The sequence below is a fragment of the Gorilla gorilla genome, chromosome 23, assembly GCF_029281585.2.
Source record: "Gorilla gorilla gorilla isolate KB3781 chromosome 23, NHGRI_mGorGor1-v2.1_pri, whole genome shotgun sequence".
NCBI classification, from domain to species: Eukaryota; Metazoa; Chordata; class Mammalia; order Primates; family Hominidae; genus Gorilla; species Gorilla gorilla.
This window is the reverse complement of record NC_086018.1, coordinates 48,773,945-48,787,832: the sequence shown is the minus strand read 5'-3', so window position 1 is coordinate 48,787,832 and position 13,888 is coordinate 48,773,945. Positions and strand designations below refer to the sequence as shown.

General features: G+C 57.5%; 1 protein-coding gene across 6 annotated transcripts in view; it reads right to left on the bottom strand.

Annotated features, from left to right (window-relative positions):
* Window positions 1-4,024: 4,024 nt before the first annotated feature.
* Window positions 4,025-13,888, bottom strand: part of SHANK3 (SH3 and multiple ankyrin repeat domains 3) — a 58,971-nt gene continuing 49,107 nt past the window's right edge. For 2 of the 6 annotated variants that reach the window (XM_055374487.2, XM_055374488.2), the window contains one exon: window positions 4,025-6,516. In XM_055374487.2, coding sequence (XP_055230462.1) covers window positions 5,925-6,516 — 592 coding nt within the window. In that variant the 3' untranslated portion in view covers window positions 4,025-5,924. Of the gene's footprint in view, window positions 13,794-13,888 lie in introns of all 6 variants that reach the window. The other 4 variants (XM_055374489.2, XR_010133137.1, XM_055374491.2 and 1 more) reach the window with 4 other exon arrangements.

The window sequence follows — 13,888 nt, the reverse complement described above, 5'->3', positions numbered from 1 at the left end:
TCTCTAACTGAATGTCATACTTATGACATCCTCAAATGAATGTTCAATAGGTCTCGTATATCTTACCTAGTATCAGGGAGTGATCACCTCCTTCTTTGAAAGAAATAACAACTCTGTTTTTCCACTTCAATGCCAGAGGTCCTCATTGCCTCCACCTACAGGTGAAGAATTCTCATCTCCACCACGCAAGTGTCACCCTGCCGCGCTTTCTCTACCTGAAAATCAGGAGGTCTTACATCTTCTAGCTGAATGTCAAGAGGTTGTATTTTACCTACATGAATGTTCTGAAGTCTCCACCGGTATACCAGAGTGTTGGGAGATCTCATTGCCCCCATCTGGGTGCCAGGGAATGTCCTACCCTCTACTTGAATATAGTCTCATATCCCTGTCTAAATGGCATGGAGCTTTCATCTCCTCTGCCAGAGTATCATGAGACCTCCTCTATTCTGGGTGTCCAAAGTTCTCATCTCAACCCCCTGAGGTCTGGAGGTATTCTCACCTCTTCCTGGTTGTCTGGAGGTCTCATCTCCCTTACCTGAGAGTCATGAAACCTCCTATCTCCTATATGCCCTATCTAAGTCATGACACTTTATCTCCTCCGAGTGTCAGGAGATTTTTCTACCTTTATGTCAGGTAGCCTCACTTCCTCTAGCCGAAGGGCATACAAGTTCTATTTCGTGACTTGAATGTTAATAGGTTTCAGCTCCACTACTGAGTGTTAGCAGACCTCACTTATTTTAACTGAGCATCAAGTTGTGTCTCATAAATAACCAGGAAAAGACTTTGGAAATATAGTTCAAGAAATGGCAAGAAGAATTGAGGAAGTGGGCCCAAGTGCAGAGACTCATGCCTGTAATCCCAGCACTTTGAGAGGGTGAGGCAGGCAGATCACTTGAGCTCAGGAGTCCCAGACCAGCCTGGGCAACACGGCAAAACCCCGTCTCTACAAAAAATACAAAAATTAGCCAGGTGCGGTGGCACCTGCATCCCAGCTACTCAGGAAGCTGAGGCAGGAGAATCATTTGAACCCGGAAGGCAGAAGTTGCAGTGAGCCGAGATCGCACCATTGCACTCAAGCTTGGGCAATGGGAGTGAAACCCTGTCTCAAAAAAAAAAGAAGAAGATTAAAGTTTTGACTGTTAAAGAAAATATTATTCAGGTGTTTTTAATGGATAGCACCTATTTCTTTACAAATATTTAGGAGGTATCAATAAAAAAGTCTGAAGACCCAATGTCAGTGTCTAGATTCCAGAAGACCATTATGGTTTGACTCTGCAAAGCTTACCCACTTCTGATTCTAGAAGGGGCTGCCAGTCATCGTGCCTGCCCCTGGCTATAGTGATGGTTGCAGGAAAAGTACCTGGCCCGGCCCATTTAATTTTGTCATTTAATCTAATGGAAGCAACAAACATCTCAACTCAGAGTGACTTTGTCTGACCTTCTTCATGCTGTTCCAGGAGCGAAGGAGAAATGGGTGACAGGTCTGGGGCCGGAGGGTGGGGTCCCATCCGAGGGTGTGGCTCAGGCTGAGGCAGAGTGCTCAGCACAGGGGGCAGGATGGGGGCTCCCCATCTCCCCCTCAAACTCCTCCCTGTTCTCTGCTTCCACCCTGACCCTCAGGCACCCCTCCAGCTCATCCCAGCCATTCTCGCTGCTCCTGCTCACCCCAACCACCCGCTGCCTTCGCCAGCCATGCCCACTTCTGTCCCCATGCCTTATTTACCTGGGCAATCCAACTCCCACCCCAGTTTTTCTCACCCTGATCTCCAATCCCTTCCAGTCCCCAATCCCCTACTTTTCCATTCCTGTCCCCACCACCCTCTGTGAGGAGCAGAAACCTTATCCATCCATCCTCAATGTCCAGCCAGCCAGGAAGGCAAGAAGATCCCAGAGGGAGTAAGAATGGTTGACGCAGTGAAAGCTTGAGGGCCGAAAAGGGGTAGGTTTCAGGTCTTCACCCAGGGGACGCAGGTGCCTCAGGGGTGGTTTAAGCAAGCAGGTGAGGGTCTGGGTGGCGCCATGGAGAAGGACGAAGGCCCTTTGAGGCTATGGATGATGACAGCTTGAAAAGCAGCCTCAGGCTGGGCAAGGTGGCCCACACCTGTTGTCGAAGCACTTTGGAAGGCTAAGGAGGGTGGAGTTCTAGACCAGCCTGGGCAGCAAAATGAGGCCCCCATCTCATAAAAAATAAAAAAAAAAAATTAGTCAGGTGTGATGGCCCACGCTTGTAGTCCCAGCTACTTGGGAGGCTGAGGCAGGAGGATCGCTCAATTCCAGGAGGTTGAGGCTACAGTGAGCCATGATCTTGCCACTGCACTCCAGCCTGGGTGACAGGGTGAGACCTTGTCTCAAAACAAAACAAAAGCAGCCTCCATGTCCTGGCCCTGCCCCAAAGTTGTCCACAGGTCTTGGGAGTGGCTGGGGGGTGCCAGCCCACAGGAAGAGCAGAGGCCACACAATTTCAAATTTTCAACATTTCCTAATCCTCATCTTATTTTCACATTAGAAACTGAGGCCATGATAAGGAAAGGGCTGCACGGGAAGTCAAGGAGGGGGGCCCTGCAAGGGTCTGAGTGTGGGAGCAGGGGGCCCCTGACTCGCTCTGGGCCTGAGTGTGTGGTATCGGGAGGGTGGGTCTCCCTGGGCTGCACATGGAGCCCTGGGCCTCCATGGGGACTCGGAGTCTGGGGCTAGTGGCACTTCTCCACGGTGCCACCGGCCCCACCCCTGGCTAGGGTTAACCACAGAGCCAAGGTATGCGATTGTCATTCTGTCATATTCACGCGCCTCCTCAACCCAGTGTGTCCAGGCTCTGAAACCACTGCCCCTCCTGTAAGCAACCCTCCCCACCGGGGACGTCTCATCTCTGCAGCCCCTGGCCTCAGTGCTGGGTCCTGTGCCCTCTACTTTCTCACGGCTCCCTCTTGATTGCCTTTGCCCACTTGCCTTACTGTTTGCCCTTCAAGACATAGCTCACCACCTCCTTCCACTCAGCGAGGGGTCTCTGTCCCTCCTGTTGGCTGGCCACCCCCACCAGGTGCCACCCAGGACGTGTCTTTTTTGCCACATTATCGGCTGCTCACATGACTGCCTGTGCACTCCTGAAGGACAATGTCTTGTCTCTGGTGCTCAGGGTGGGAGCAAAAAGGAAACCTCACATCCAACTGGGCAGACAACCCAAGGTGAGAAGCACCAACTTGCTCCAATTTGAGATAGCACCAGGGCTGTGCAGATGCAGAGCCTAACATCTAACTGGGACTCCAGGGAGGGCGGGTCAGAGAAAACGTCCTGGAAGACAGGATCCGGAGATCAGCCTCCAAGCTATGTATGCTTGATGCAGGCAAACGATGGGTGATCCGGGCAGAAGGAGGAGGGCATGTGTGAGACAGAGCCCTGAAGCGTCATAGTGGCTCAGGGATTGCAGGAGGTGGGGGGAGACTGGCGAGCAGCATGTGTGCATGGGGAGGGAGCAGGGGATGCTGGCAGGGCCACGGCAGCACTGGCTGGGCCGGACTGGCTCACGGGGTCCATCCATCAGCTGCATTTACAGACAGGCTGGTGTTTGTGAGCAGAGGGCAGAAATGGAAACAGAAAACCAGTGAATCAGCAGGGAAGGAGTGAGGGCTAAATCTGGTCTGCAGCCGTGGGGTAGGACAGTTGCGAGAGATGTGAGGGGGTTCCAAGACAGGAGCAGCAGAATTTAAAAGCAACCGGACGCTGGCGGGAGCAAGTCTTAAACCCTAGGCTTAAAACCTGGCAGGGGTCATGGAGGACAAGTGGCCTCCAGCTTAGGAGGTGCTACTCAGTGGGTTGGTGAACAGAGAAAAGCCTTCGGTGCAGAAGGCATGGGCTGAGTTCCAGCAGACTCGGAGAAGATGCTGGAAGATGCCAGGTGCCTAGGCATGGAGGTCAAAGATACGGATCTAGGAGTCACCCGTGCATGTGGTCCAGGATGAGGAGGTTTGTGTGGCTGGTATGAGGGACAGACACAAATATCCCCTCAAGCAGGCAACTGAGCCATGGCTTCATTTCTTATAAATTTATTACATAATAATATTATAATAATTATTATCAATAATAATAATATAAGAAACATAGATCTCTGTGGGGCGTATCACAACGTCAGGGTCAGGAGGCCTCAGGACTGGAGCAAGGGGTGAAACCCCCCGGATGGAACTCCATACAAAAGGAGGTGAAGCGGAACTGACCCTGTAAAGTTAAAAACCCAAATTGAACGGAACCAAAACCCACAGGTGAGTGTGAGACCGAGTGTGTATGTGGCAGTCTGTTACAGTGACTGCTGCTGTGTGACCTGGACTGTTGGCGGAAGGGTGACTGGGTGTGACTCTGTGCCCAGGGAGTGGGGCCGGTGGGCCAGGGCGGGGCGGGCAGGCACAGACCGGCGTGCCAGGCCCCTGGGTTGTGAAAACTTCTGTTTTCTTTTTTTTTTTATTTTATTAAAAAAAGCTAGAAATATAAACAGAAACTTGTGAGTGACGTGGATGGAGCTTAGTCCAGACTCCAAACCCTAGGTTTAAAAACGTCCCAGGGCCCCCACCCCACGGGTCATTGCTGAGTGTGAGGAGTCACAGTGTGGGGGGCTGGGCACCCTCGGGGGTCTTTGACTCTCCCCAGGGCCTGTGGTGAACTGACTCTAGGGGTCCCCCTATGATGCCCTCAGAAGCCCAAGGTGGGGGCGCTGCCTCCAAGGGGCCCTTGGGGCCTCCCCAAGCAGCAGGGATTCACCAGGGAACCCCGCTCAGGCTGGGTGAGGCTCTGGAAGGACAGGCTGGGCAAACAGCTGGACCCAGGGTGCAGGATGGCCTCTGACTTTCTTTGGAAGAGGAGACAGGGTGCTCTCACAGGCACATCCCCATGCGTGCACACTGTGCACGCCTCCACGGCTCCGCGCTAGTCCAGAGCGGCCCCTGGTGACCACTCGGTAATCAGGCACACACGTGGCTCCCACGTGCTCAGACGCACCCAGTTTCACCCACACACATAAAGGGTAGGACAGGAGACTTTGGGGTCCAAGGCAGGGAGGCTTCTCTGCTGTAGTTGCCCAAGAGCATGGGGACCAAGCTAGCCCCCTCCTTGGGGAGAGACCCTGTGAGGAAGATGGCTGCGGTGGAGCGGCAGGGCCCTGCCCTCATCCCCCCGGCCGACGGTCTCCCAGGCCGGCTGGTCCCGCGGGTGCACAGCAGGACCCGCGGCCTGCCGCCCCTCCCACCACGAGCAGCACCTGAAGGGTCGGTGGGGCACACTAGAGCTCAGCGAGGGGAGGGGCCGAGCTGGGGCCCCAGGGCGGGCCACTAGGGCCCTAGCCAACCCCAGACCAGCTGGAGCGTCCCCTGCCCCGTTGTGGGGTGGCAGTGGCAGTGAGGGGCCGGAGATGGAAGACTGGGCAGCTGCAGTGGGACCAGTGGAAGTAGAAGGGAGGGGAGAGGAAACTATTACGGACAGAGATATTTGTTCCTTTTCTCGTTCCAAATATAGAGTGGATTAAAATATGCAAAACAGGGAGGGCTCCTTGGCCCCCATCGAGAATCCCAATGTCTCCCCCCTCCCCCCGAGTCACCAAGGCGGGTCCTGACCTCGCATGCTGGACTAGGTTCCCCCTCTGGGAGAATGGCCACCAGGAGCTGCGAAGGAGGTGGTCACGCTAGAGCACCCCACCCCCGGCACCTCCCGCCCCAGCCTCCCTGGTCCACGCCCTTCCTGACTGTGTGCTGGGTGGGCTGGGCGGCCGGTGAGGGCACTAAGCAATGTACAGGGCGAGTCTCCGAGCAACAGCAAACAGGACGATTCATGCAACATTCCTGGCCCGGGCGCCGTCGTAAGGGGCAGGCCGAGCCCGCGGCCCGGGGTGGGGGTGGGGGGCCCTGCCGGCAGGGCACGGCCGGGGCGGGAGTGGGGGTGGGGCGTCAGCTGCCGTCCAGCTGCCTGAGCGCGCGCTCGATGTTCATGCGGTGGCCCACGCGCGTGACGCCCAGCTCCACGAAGTCGTCCTTGGTAAGCGCGGGGAGGTGCGCGCCTTCTATCTCATGGTCCTCGAAGCGGTCGCGGTGCTCGCCTAGGTGGATGCTCTCCAGCCAGTCGCCCACGTCGAACTTGCTCCAGAGCTGCAGCGGCTTCTGCTGGAAGGGTCGGCGTGGGCCGGGGGCGCCGGGGCCAGGGCCGGACGCGGGCGAGGGCAGCGGCGACGGCGAGGGGGAGCGACTGCGCGCGCTCACGCTGCGCACCACGAAGCGCACCTCCTTGGGCTCGTGCGGGATGGAGAGGCTGGACGACTTGAGGATGGTGGGGGGCGTGAGGCCGAAGGGCCGCCCTGCGCCCCCCGCGCCCGCCCCCAGCCCCTCCACCCGCTCCAGCGACGCGGGCTTCACCGGGCTCGGGGCGCGTCTCGCCACGGGGTAGCGGCCACTGGGCCTCACCGAGTACGAGGCCCCGCCGCCCGGGCCCCCGGGGCTGCGCTGCGCTGAAATGGAGCTCAGCTCACCGAGGCTGCTGAAGAGCCTGCGGAGGGAGAGGGGTCAGCGCCAGGTGAGGGGCGCACAGCCAAGGGGGGACGGGCGGAGGGGAGCGGGCAGGGTCCAGGAGGAAACGGGCTGGGGCTGGGGCTGGCGGGAGTAGCCCGGCCAGAGGAAGAAATAAAGGGTGGGATCCTACGGTTACCCTGGCCCTTTTCTTTGGCCCCTGGGACCAGAGCCAGCGACTGGCTGGAATATGAGGAATGACTGGTGGCCCCCTCCACTCCATCCAGGCTCCAAGTGCAGCCCAACCAAAGAAAAGACAGCCTCTCATGGCAAAGGGCTGGCTTCTCCCTCCTGCCAGCCTCCGACACCGGCTCTGGGCATGGCGGGATCCACAGATACCCGGGACGGTAAGACTTGGGCAGTACCCTTCACCACCCACCCCCCACACAGCTCTGCTCTCATGAGAAGACCCAGGGGATCCTGGGCAGGTTCCAGGGACAGCTGAGTCGTGATAAAGGCTGGCAGCAGCACGAGGTTGAACAGGTCCGTGACACAGGAGACAGACACTAGGCAGGGCTCGTACCCGTATGGAGCAGCAGCACATGCAGGGCAGGTGTGAGGCCGTGCACACCCACAACACAAAGGCAGCCTCCTGCACAGACAGCACACAACAGCAGCAACGGTGCCCACACGCGTTACAGACATGCTGCAGTGGCAGCGGCACACACACGCAGACACGCAACACGCACACATGCACGCACGCACACACACAAGAACCGATGGCAGCTCACTTCCCAGCCTCACCTGACAGGACCCTAGAGCTCTAGCCCCTCCTTGGCTCTGCCGTGGTGGGAGGCCTACCTGGGGTGATAGCTCCAGAGAAAACCCACTCCCATGTCCTCCCATTCCCATCCCTATCCCCACTGTGTCAGGGGAAGCCTCAAGGGGCTGTCAGTGGCACCAGAGCCTCTCACAGCCACGCAGAGCAGAGACCCAGGCAGACAGGCACAGCGTGTGGACGGCAAGAGGCATGGGATGGGCATGCTCACTTACACAGCCGGCGCTCGGGACCACGGCGCAGCTCGACAGAGCAGCCACATGCAGATGGGCAGGAGAGAGCAATGAGAGAGAGAGTTAGCCGGCCAGGCCCACGCGACCCACAGCTGCAACCACACAATGGGCAGCCAGGTGTGGAGGGAGGAACTCAGGTGCAGAGGGCCCAGCTGCTGTGGGAGGGACAAAGCTGGAGCTGCTGGTGGAGGAGAGGCGCCTAGTGCGAGAGTCTCCAAGTGCAGGTGAACCACAAGCGTGGCTGCAGTGCTCGGCAGGTGCCTGGCCGCCTGGGGGTGCTGAGCCCCTGACATCCTCTTTGGCCGGGCCCCTCTCCAGTGGCCCTCCCACCCCCTCTCCCTGCCCCTGCCCAGGCTGAGTCCCCCCAGCCCAACCTCTGTGCTGTCCTCACCACACAGCATCACCAGTGCCTGCCCCACACATGCATGGGGCTCCCCTTAAAGCAGGTTTCGTCTTTTGTCTCCCACCTGTGAGAGGTCAGCCCTCTGTGGAGATCTGAGCTCTGTCTCTCCCATGGGACCTAATTTCTGTCCTCTCCTCAGCCTCTGTCCCTACTGCCTCCTCCCAGCTGCTCAGATCCAGAGCAGAACTTCCTGAAGAGGTCACACTGTGCCCCCAAACAGAAAGGGGCTTCAAGAACACCTGAGGTGGGCCTCAGCACAGGCACCAACCACCAGAATAAGCTGTCTGCTCCCACTGGACCTGGCCTCCATGGATCCACCTGCACAGTGGGGCAAAGTGGGGAGGCAGCCAGGGTTGGGGGGATTCCCAAGGGGAGGTGCCAGGTGGTGTTGGGTCGGGGGGTGCCCTGGGGGTGGGTGCCCAGGTGGTGGTGACTGCTGGAGGGGCTTGCCAGAGGAGACTCCGAGAGAATCACTCAGAGGGACCTGACTGTGGACACCCAGAGAGGAGCAGGACCAGGAATATGCACCTGGCCTCCACCCACCAGCCCCAACAAAGTGGCCCTGGCCTGGGGACCTGTATCACAGGATGGACACCTACCCTGGCCCTGCCCGTGCCCCAAGGCTTAGCTTTCAGTGGAGTTGTGATGGCAGGTGTACCTGGAGTCTCAGGTGTGACTGAAGCACACTGATTAGTTGCAGGACCACAGCAGTGAAGGCAGAGGCACAGGGCAGGCGTGGGCAGCGCAGCCAGGAGGCTCGGCCAGCGCAGCCAGGAGGCTCAGCCGGAGCCCAGAGCAGGGTCTGGGCTCCAGGAGGTCCGAGCTGGGCAGAGCAGAGTTGTGCCTGTCTGGGTGGTACTGGCAGGGGCTGAGCTGGAGACCTGGGCAGAGGGCAGGCTGGCTCCAGAGGCACCCACGGAGCCAGGGGCCTGAGGGCAAGAGATGTGAGGAGAGCCATTCACATTGCTCCCGCCTCCCAGAGCATGCTAGAGATGTCAGGAGGCCAAGAGAAAACGCCCAAGGAAGGCTGTGCCTGCCAAAGGCCCCAGGGCACAGGAGGGAGGGGCCTGGGGTCACCCACGGCCCGGGTGTCTGCTTCTCCTCTTTCTCTTGGGGAAGAGGGTACTGCCCACACCATCCCCAGGGCACAAACCCGAGCAGTGTCCATGTCTGACTTCCATGTTTCCATGGCCTCTATGCACACCCACTGTCACTCTCAGCCGTCTGGCCACCTCCCTGGCCAGGCTCCGGCCGCCAAATAGCCACATCACAGCACCTGCCAGCCTCCCAAAGAGCTTCTGGGCCACCCACCCTCTAACACGTGATACTTCACCAGGCACCATCACCCACGAACGCCTCCAGCAGCCACCCTGAAGAGGCTGAGTCCAGATCACGCTGAGGCCCCCACGGCCCCACGTCTTTCCACCTACATTTGAATCCTGCACCGTCTCACTGTTTCCCGGTGACTCTCAGCCAGTGAGAGAGGTCTGGCCTTGCCACACCCTCCCCACTCCGCCCTCTGCCCCACAGTTGCCCAGGCGGTCAGCAAGACCCCGCTGCTGACCTGTTCATGTTTCCCTTCGAGACATTCTTTCCCAGGCCTCTTCCTTCCTAGATGGATTTTCGGAGAGCTCCCCTCTTAGTTTGCAGTTTCTCCTGGGCAACATTATCCACTCACACCCTTTGCTATGGCCAATGTGCCCAGGAATGCTACATGTGAGGCCCAGACAGTCTCTGATGAGTGCAACGCCTCTACTGGGGTATCCACACATGTCCCTCCATCCCCATCTCGGTGAACGGCACCCTGTCATTGCCACACACAGAGCCTGGGAGCCACCATCAGCTCCTCTTTTTACCCTACGGCCAATGGCTAACTCCTAATATCAACCCAGACCTTCTCTTTACCCCTTGCCATTTCTGGATCCAGACCGTTCATGGTCTCAGGCCCTTCACCCCACTTCTTACCAGTTCTCCTTGCCTCCTGGTACCTAGCACAAAGCCAGGAATACGAGATGCACTAACAAAATGCAAAAATAGTATGTATGACATGTCCCTGCCAGGCGTGCCCAACTCAGTCAGCCCACTGGGGCCAACAGGCAGGAAAATGTCCACACTCGGGCCCTGGATACTGCCTCGGGCCTTCTGCCACTGCACTCACGTGGGGCCGGTCTAGGCCTGTGGCCTTTTGCAAACTAGCGGCCTCATTAAGGGAACTAATTCTCAGAGGAGCACAAAACCAGACATGGGCTCTGAAGCTTCCAGTGCATCCTCTGCGGTAACACATCTTGCTACTCAGCACCCCGCCTGTTCCCAGCTCCAGCTCTGATGGGCCCCAGTGTCCTATGACCCCTCCTCTGTACCTCCTTCCTACTCCCCGAACAGGGTTCAGGGATCCTGGGAACACACCTGCCCCAGCTGCATGTGGCCTGCAGGGGCCCTCACTGGCAGGTATGTGACACATTCAGTCTGGGTTTCAAAAGAGCAGGCCCTGCTGGCCTTGGCCCTGCTTACCAGTGTGATCCACCAAGCACAGAGTGCTTTGTCCAGAGCCCTGACAAATCTATTAGCAGGCAGGGTCTGCAGCAGGCCACCAGGGCAGGGCTTCTTGACCATTTTGAGCAACGTGGGTCTCCTGGGAGATGTAGGAACTGACTCTAACAGGTCTGGAGACCATGGCACACAGTGCCCTCCTCCACACAAGCTTGTCAAAGGCACCAGAAGTACTGCAGCAAAGAACCTCTGTTTGTGTTTCCAAGGCTACTTTGCCATGAACTTTACCTACAAAACCAGATGTGAGAGTCCCATGTAAAGCTAAGTGCCAAGGCAGACGTGAGCCTTACTATGGACCTCAGACCCCACATGGGATACAGATCCGAGCACGGGGCCTGGAAGACAAATGGAGTTTAGAGCCAGGTGTGCAGCCAGGCTCTCAGAGACAAGTGTGAGCCTCAGACAGACGGGGTGCCTGTGGCCAGCTGTGGGGCTCGGAGTCAGGTCTGAATTGTGCCCAAATGCAGCCTCAGAGTCAGGTGTGGGGCCCAGAGACCGAGGAGGGGCTCTGGGCAGATGAATGGTCTGTCCAGCAGAGCTAGACTTGGAGCTGGGAGCACAGAGCAGGTGGACAATCTGGGATCGAGGATTCAAAAGGCCAAAGGTTCTGGACCTTCCAGAGGCAGCATGAGAGTGCCACATCCTCCAGGTTCCCCTGAAAATCAAAGGTGGCCCCAGAGCTCATCATTTTTCCACAGGTTACCGAGCTTTGGTTCCATGACATACAGGACAGCTTAACTTGTCCAGAAAGCTCTCAGGCCACAGAACACCTTGTGGCTAAAGCACATCAGGAATGAGCCATCTCTGGAGAAGGTGGGTGGGCATTCCCTTCCTCATGGTGTCGGTCAGGGAGGAGAAGGATGGGCCTGGGAGACAAACACTGTGGAACACAAGGGGCTGGAGACACAGCTCAGGGTATGGCTCTGAGGGTGACCTAGCGCCTCTGCCAGGACTGGCCCTGGAAAGGAAGCAGCCATACCTGGATGTCAGAACCTCCCACACTTTAGACAGTTCCACCAGCAGTTTTATCCCTAAGTGAGCAGTGAGTACCGGACTCCAGCCATTAGGGGCCGCAGGACAAGAGCTGACAACAGCCACGGTGGGCACACAAAGGACCAGATCTGAAACAGGACTGGACTCAGACATCACCAAGTGTCCTGTGCTCCGCTCCGCTGCCTGCAGCCAGAAGCACCGGAAGTTAAGGGCCCAGGGTGGGCAGGGGCCCCTCCAGATGGCTGTAGTTCAGCCCAGGTCTGAGGGCGAGAAGGAGCACAAGAGGGTGAAAGGAAGAGTGAGCTGGAACAGAAGGTAACACAGAGGCAAACTGAGAAGGAAAAGCAGGCCCAGGTAGGCCACTCAGGTGGCAGCAGGTGCTACTTATGACAAACATGACCAGTAAACAGAGGGGTGAGTCTGCGCGATGCACACACCTGCCACTTCCGTGGAGGGGCGTTACTGGGCAAAAGCCCATTGTGTGTCATCAGAAGGGGCTTAACAACAGCGGCCCTCGATTACAGCAGCCAGAGAGCAGGGCTCATGGTCAGGCAGACCACCGTTTTCTGTCTGCAAGGAAACTCTCTGGTACCTCAGTTTCATTGTCTGGAACGTGAGGATTCCGTTAGGGTCCGTCTAACAGAACGGTGTGAAGACAAACTGATACGGCAGGACCGTCTCCAGTGCTGCATCCAACAGGCTTGTTTTCCCACAAATGACTCTAAGACCTCACCTAGGTGTCGTCAGTGACAGCAAAGACAATGGCAGCTCACACCAGTGAGGGGTCCACAGGCCCCAGCCCTGGGCCTACCGGGTGCTTCACAGATGATGCCGTGTGCAGCCTCGCGATAGCCTGTGCAGTTGGCTCGCTGTAAATACACTTCACAGGGGAGGGATACAGCACTAAGCTGTGACCTCCTGAGCACCGACATCAGGGCCCTCTGATGGCTCCAAGCCAATGACCGGCAAGGAAGTGAGTTGCTGATGCCAGTGGGGGCCATGTCACAGAACATTGGTTGCTACAGGCTGTCCAGCATCTACTTACTCAAGGGACAGCACTGGACTTCCATCTGGAGAGCCCCCTCCCCTCACTCTCAGCACCTGCTTGCTAGGTGGGCGGACCCATCCCCCTGGCTCCTGGGAGAACAGAGGACTCGAGCTTGGCCGATGACAGCCCTATGTCCCCAGACCCCAGTGATCAGTCAGGGAAAAGCAGAGGACCCACATGAACCCAATCAGAGATCAGAATTTTGCAGGAACTACTGAGTAGAAGAACAGACATCACGTAAGGGTCAGGGCTGCTGGTCTTGTCCTTCCCCATCCCACATCTGAGAAAGAAAAACAAACAGGGTCCTGGTGAGAGCCAGAGCCAAGGGCTAAGAGAACCGTACCCTGATCAAGACGGAATGCTAAAGAGCACCGTGGGAGGATGAGCTCAGAGAAGGGAAAGTGCCAGAGGTTCCGGCTGAGGAGTCCCCTGACCCTGCCCTGCAACTGCTGCAGCTGCCTCACAGGAGAGGACAGAGCCAATGGCGAGACCTGGGCCCACCTGAGCCCGACCATGGAGGATCCACACCTGATGAGTCTGAACGCTGAGTAAGTCCTTCTGTGGGTTTTTGTCCTAAGCCACCTCCCTAGATCTCAAATCACAAAACACAGCATTTGCATGTTGCTTTGTTCTTTCATCCATTTAAGAAATGTTTATTGAGGGCCCGAACCAGGCCAGGCACTGTGCTATGCACTTTTTAAAATGGCTTTGATTTTCATCAAGACCCAGAGGCAGAGAGGAGCGGAGGGAGAAGCAGAGAGGGAAGATGGGGGCTGGTCAGGTGTCGGTCAGGAGACCCCAGCCTCAGGGGTCTGGCCCTGTACAGAGGCCTAGGACCAGGCTGCTCACTCGGATTATAACACTCATTCTACGGGCACCTTCAACACTGCCCTGCTGGGAAGAGGGCTTTCCGGTTTGCCTGAGAGCTGGAAAAGGCTAAAAGGGGAGAGGACCCCAGAGCAATTCCCCAGGATGACAGGAGCTGGAGGCAGCATCCCGGGACCTTAAGAGAGGCCTCATGAGCTTCCCAAGCTCCTACCTGTCTTTTGAATCCTGAACTAAAGAAGGTAGAATGGCCAGGCCTTTGTAAGACCTGCAAAGTCCTTAAGTTCCGAACACGTTGCTACGCTGTGAACTCTGTCCTCCAAGGCTGACAGTACGGGGCCCACTAGGTTGGTCTTCCAGGCAGCAAGAAGGAGGAGTCAAGAGGTGGCATCCACATACCACCCCCCCAGACCCAGAGAGGGGAGACCTAGGGGCACAGAAGGCAAAAGCAGCTTTAAAAAGGCAGACAAGGGGGCGGGTGGGGGATGACCAGCTCTGCCGCCAGCATCCATGCAGCCCACG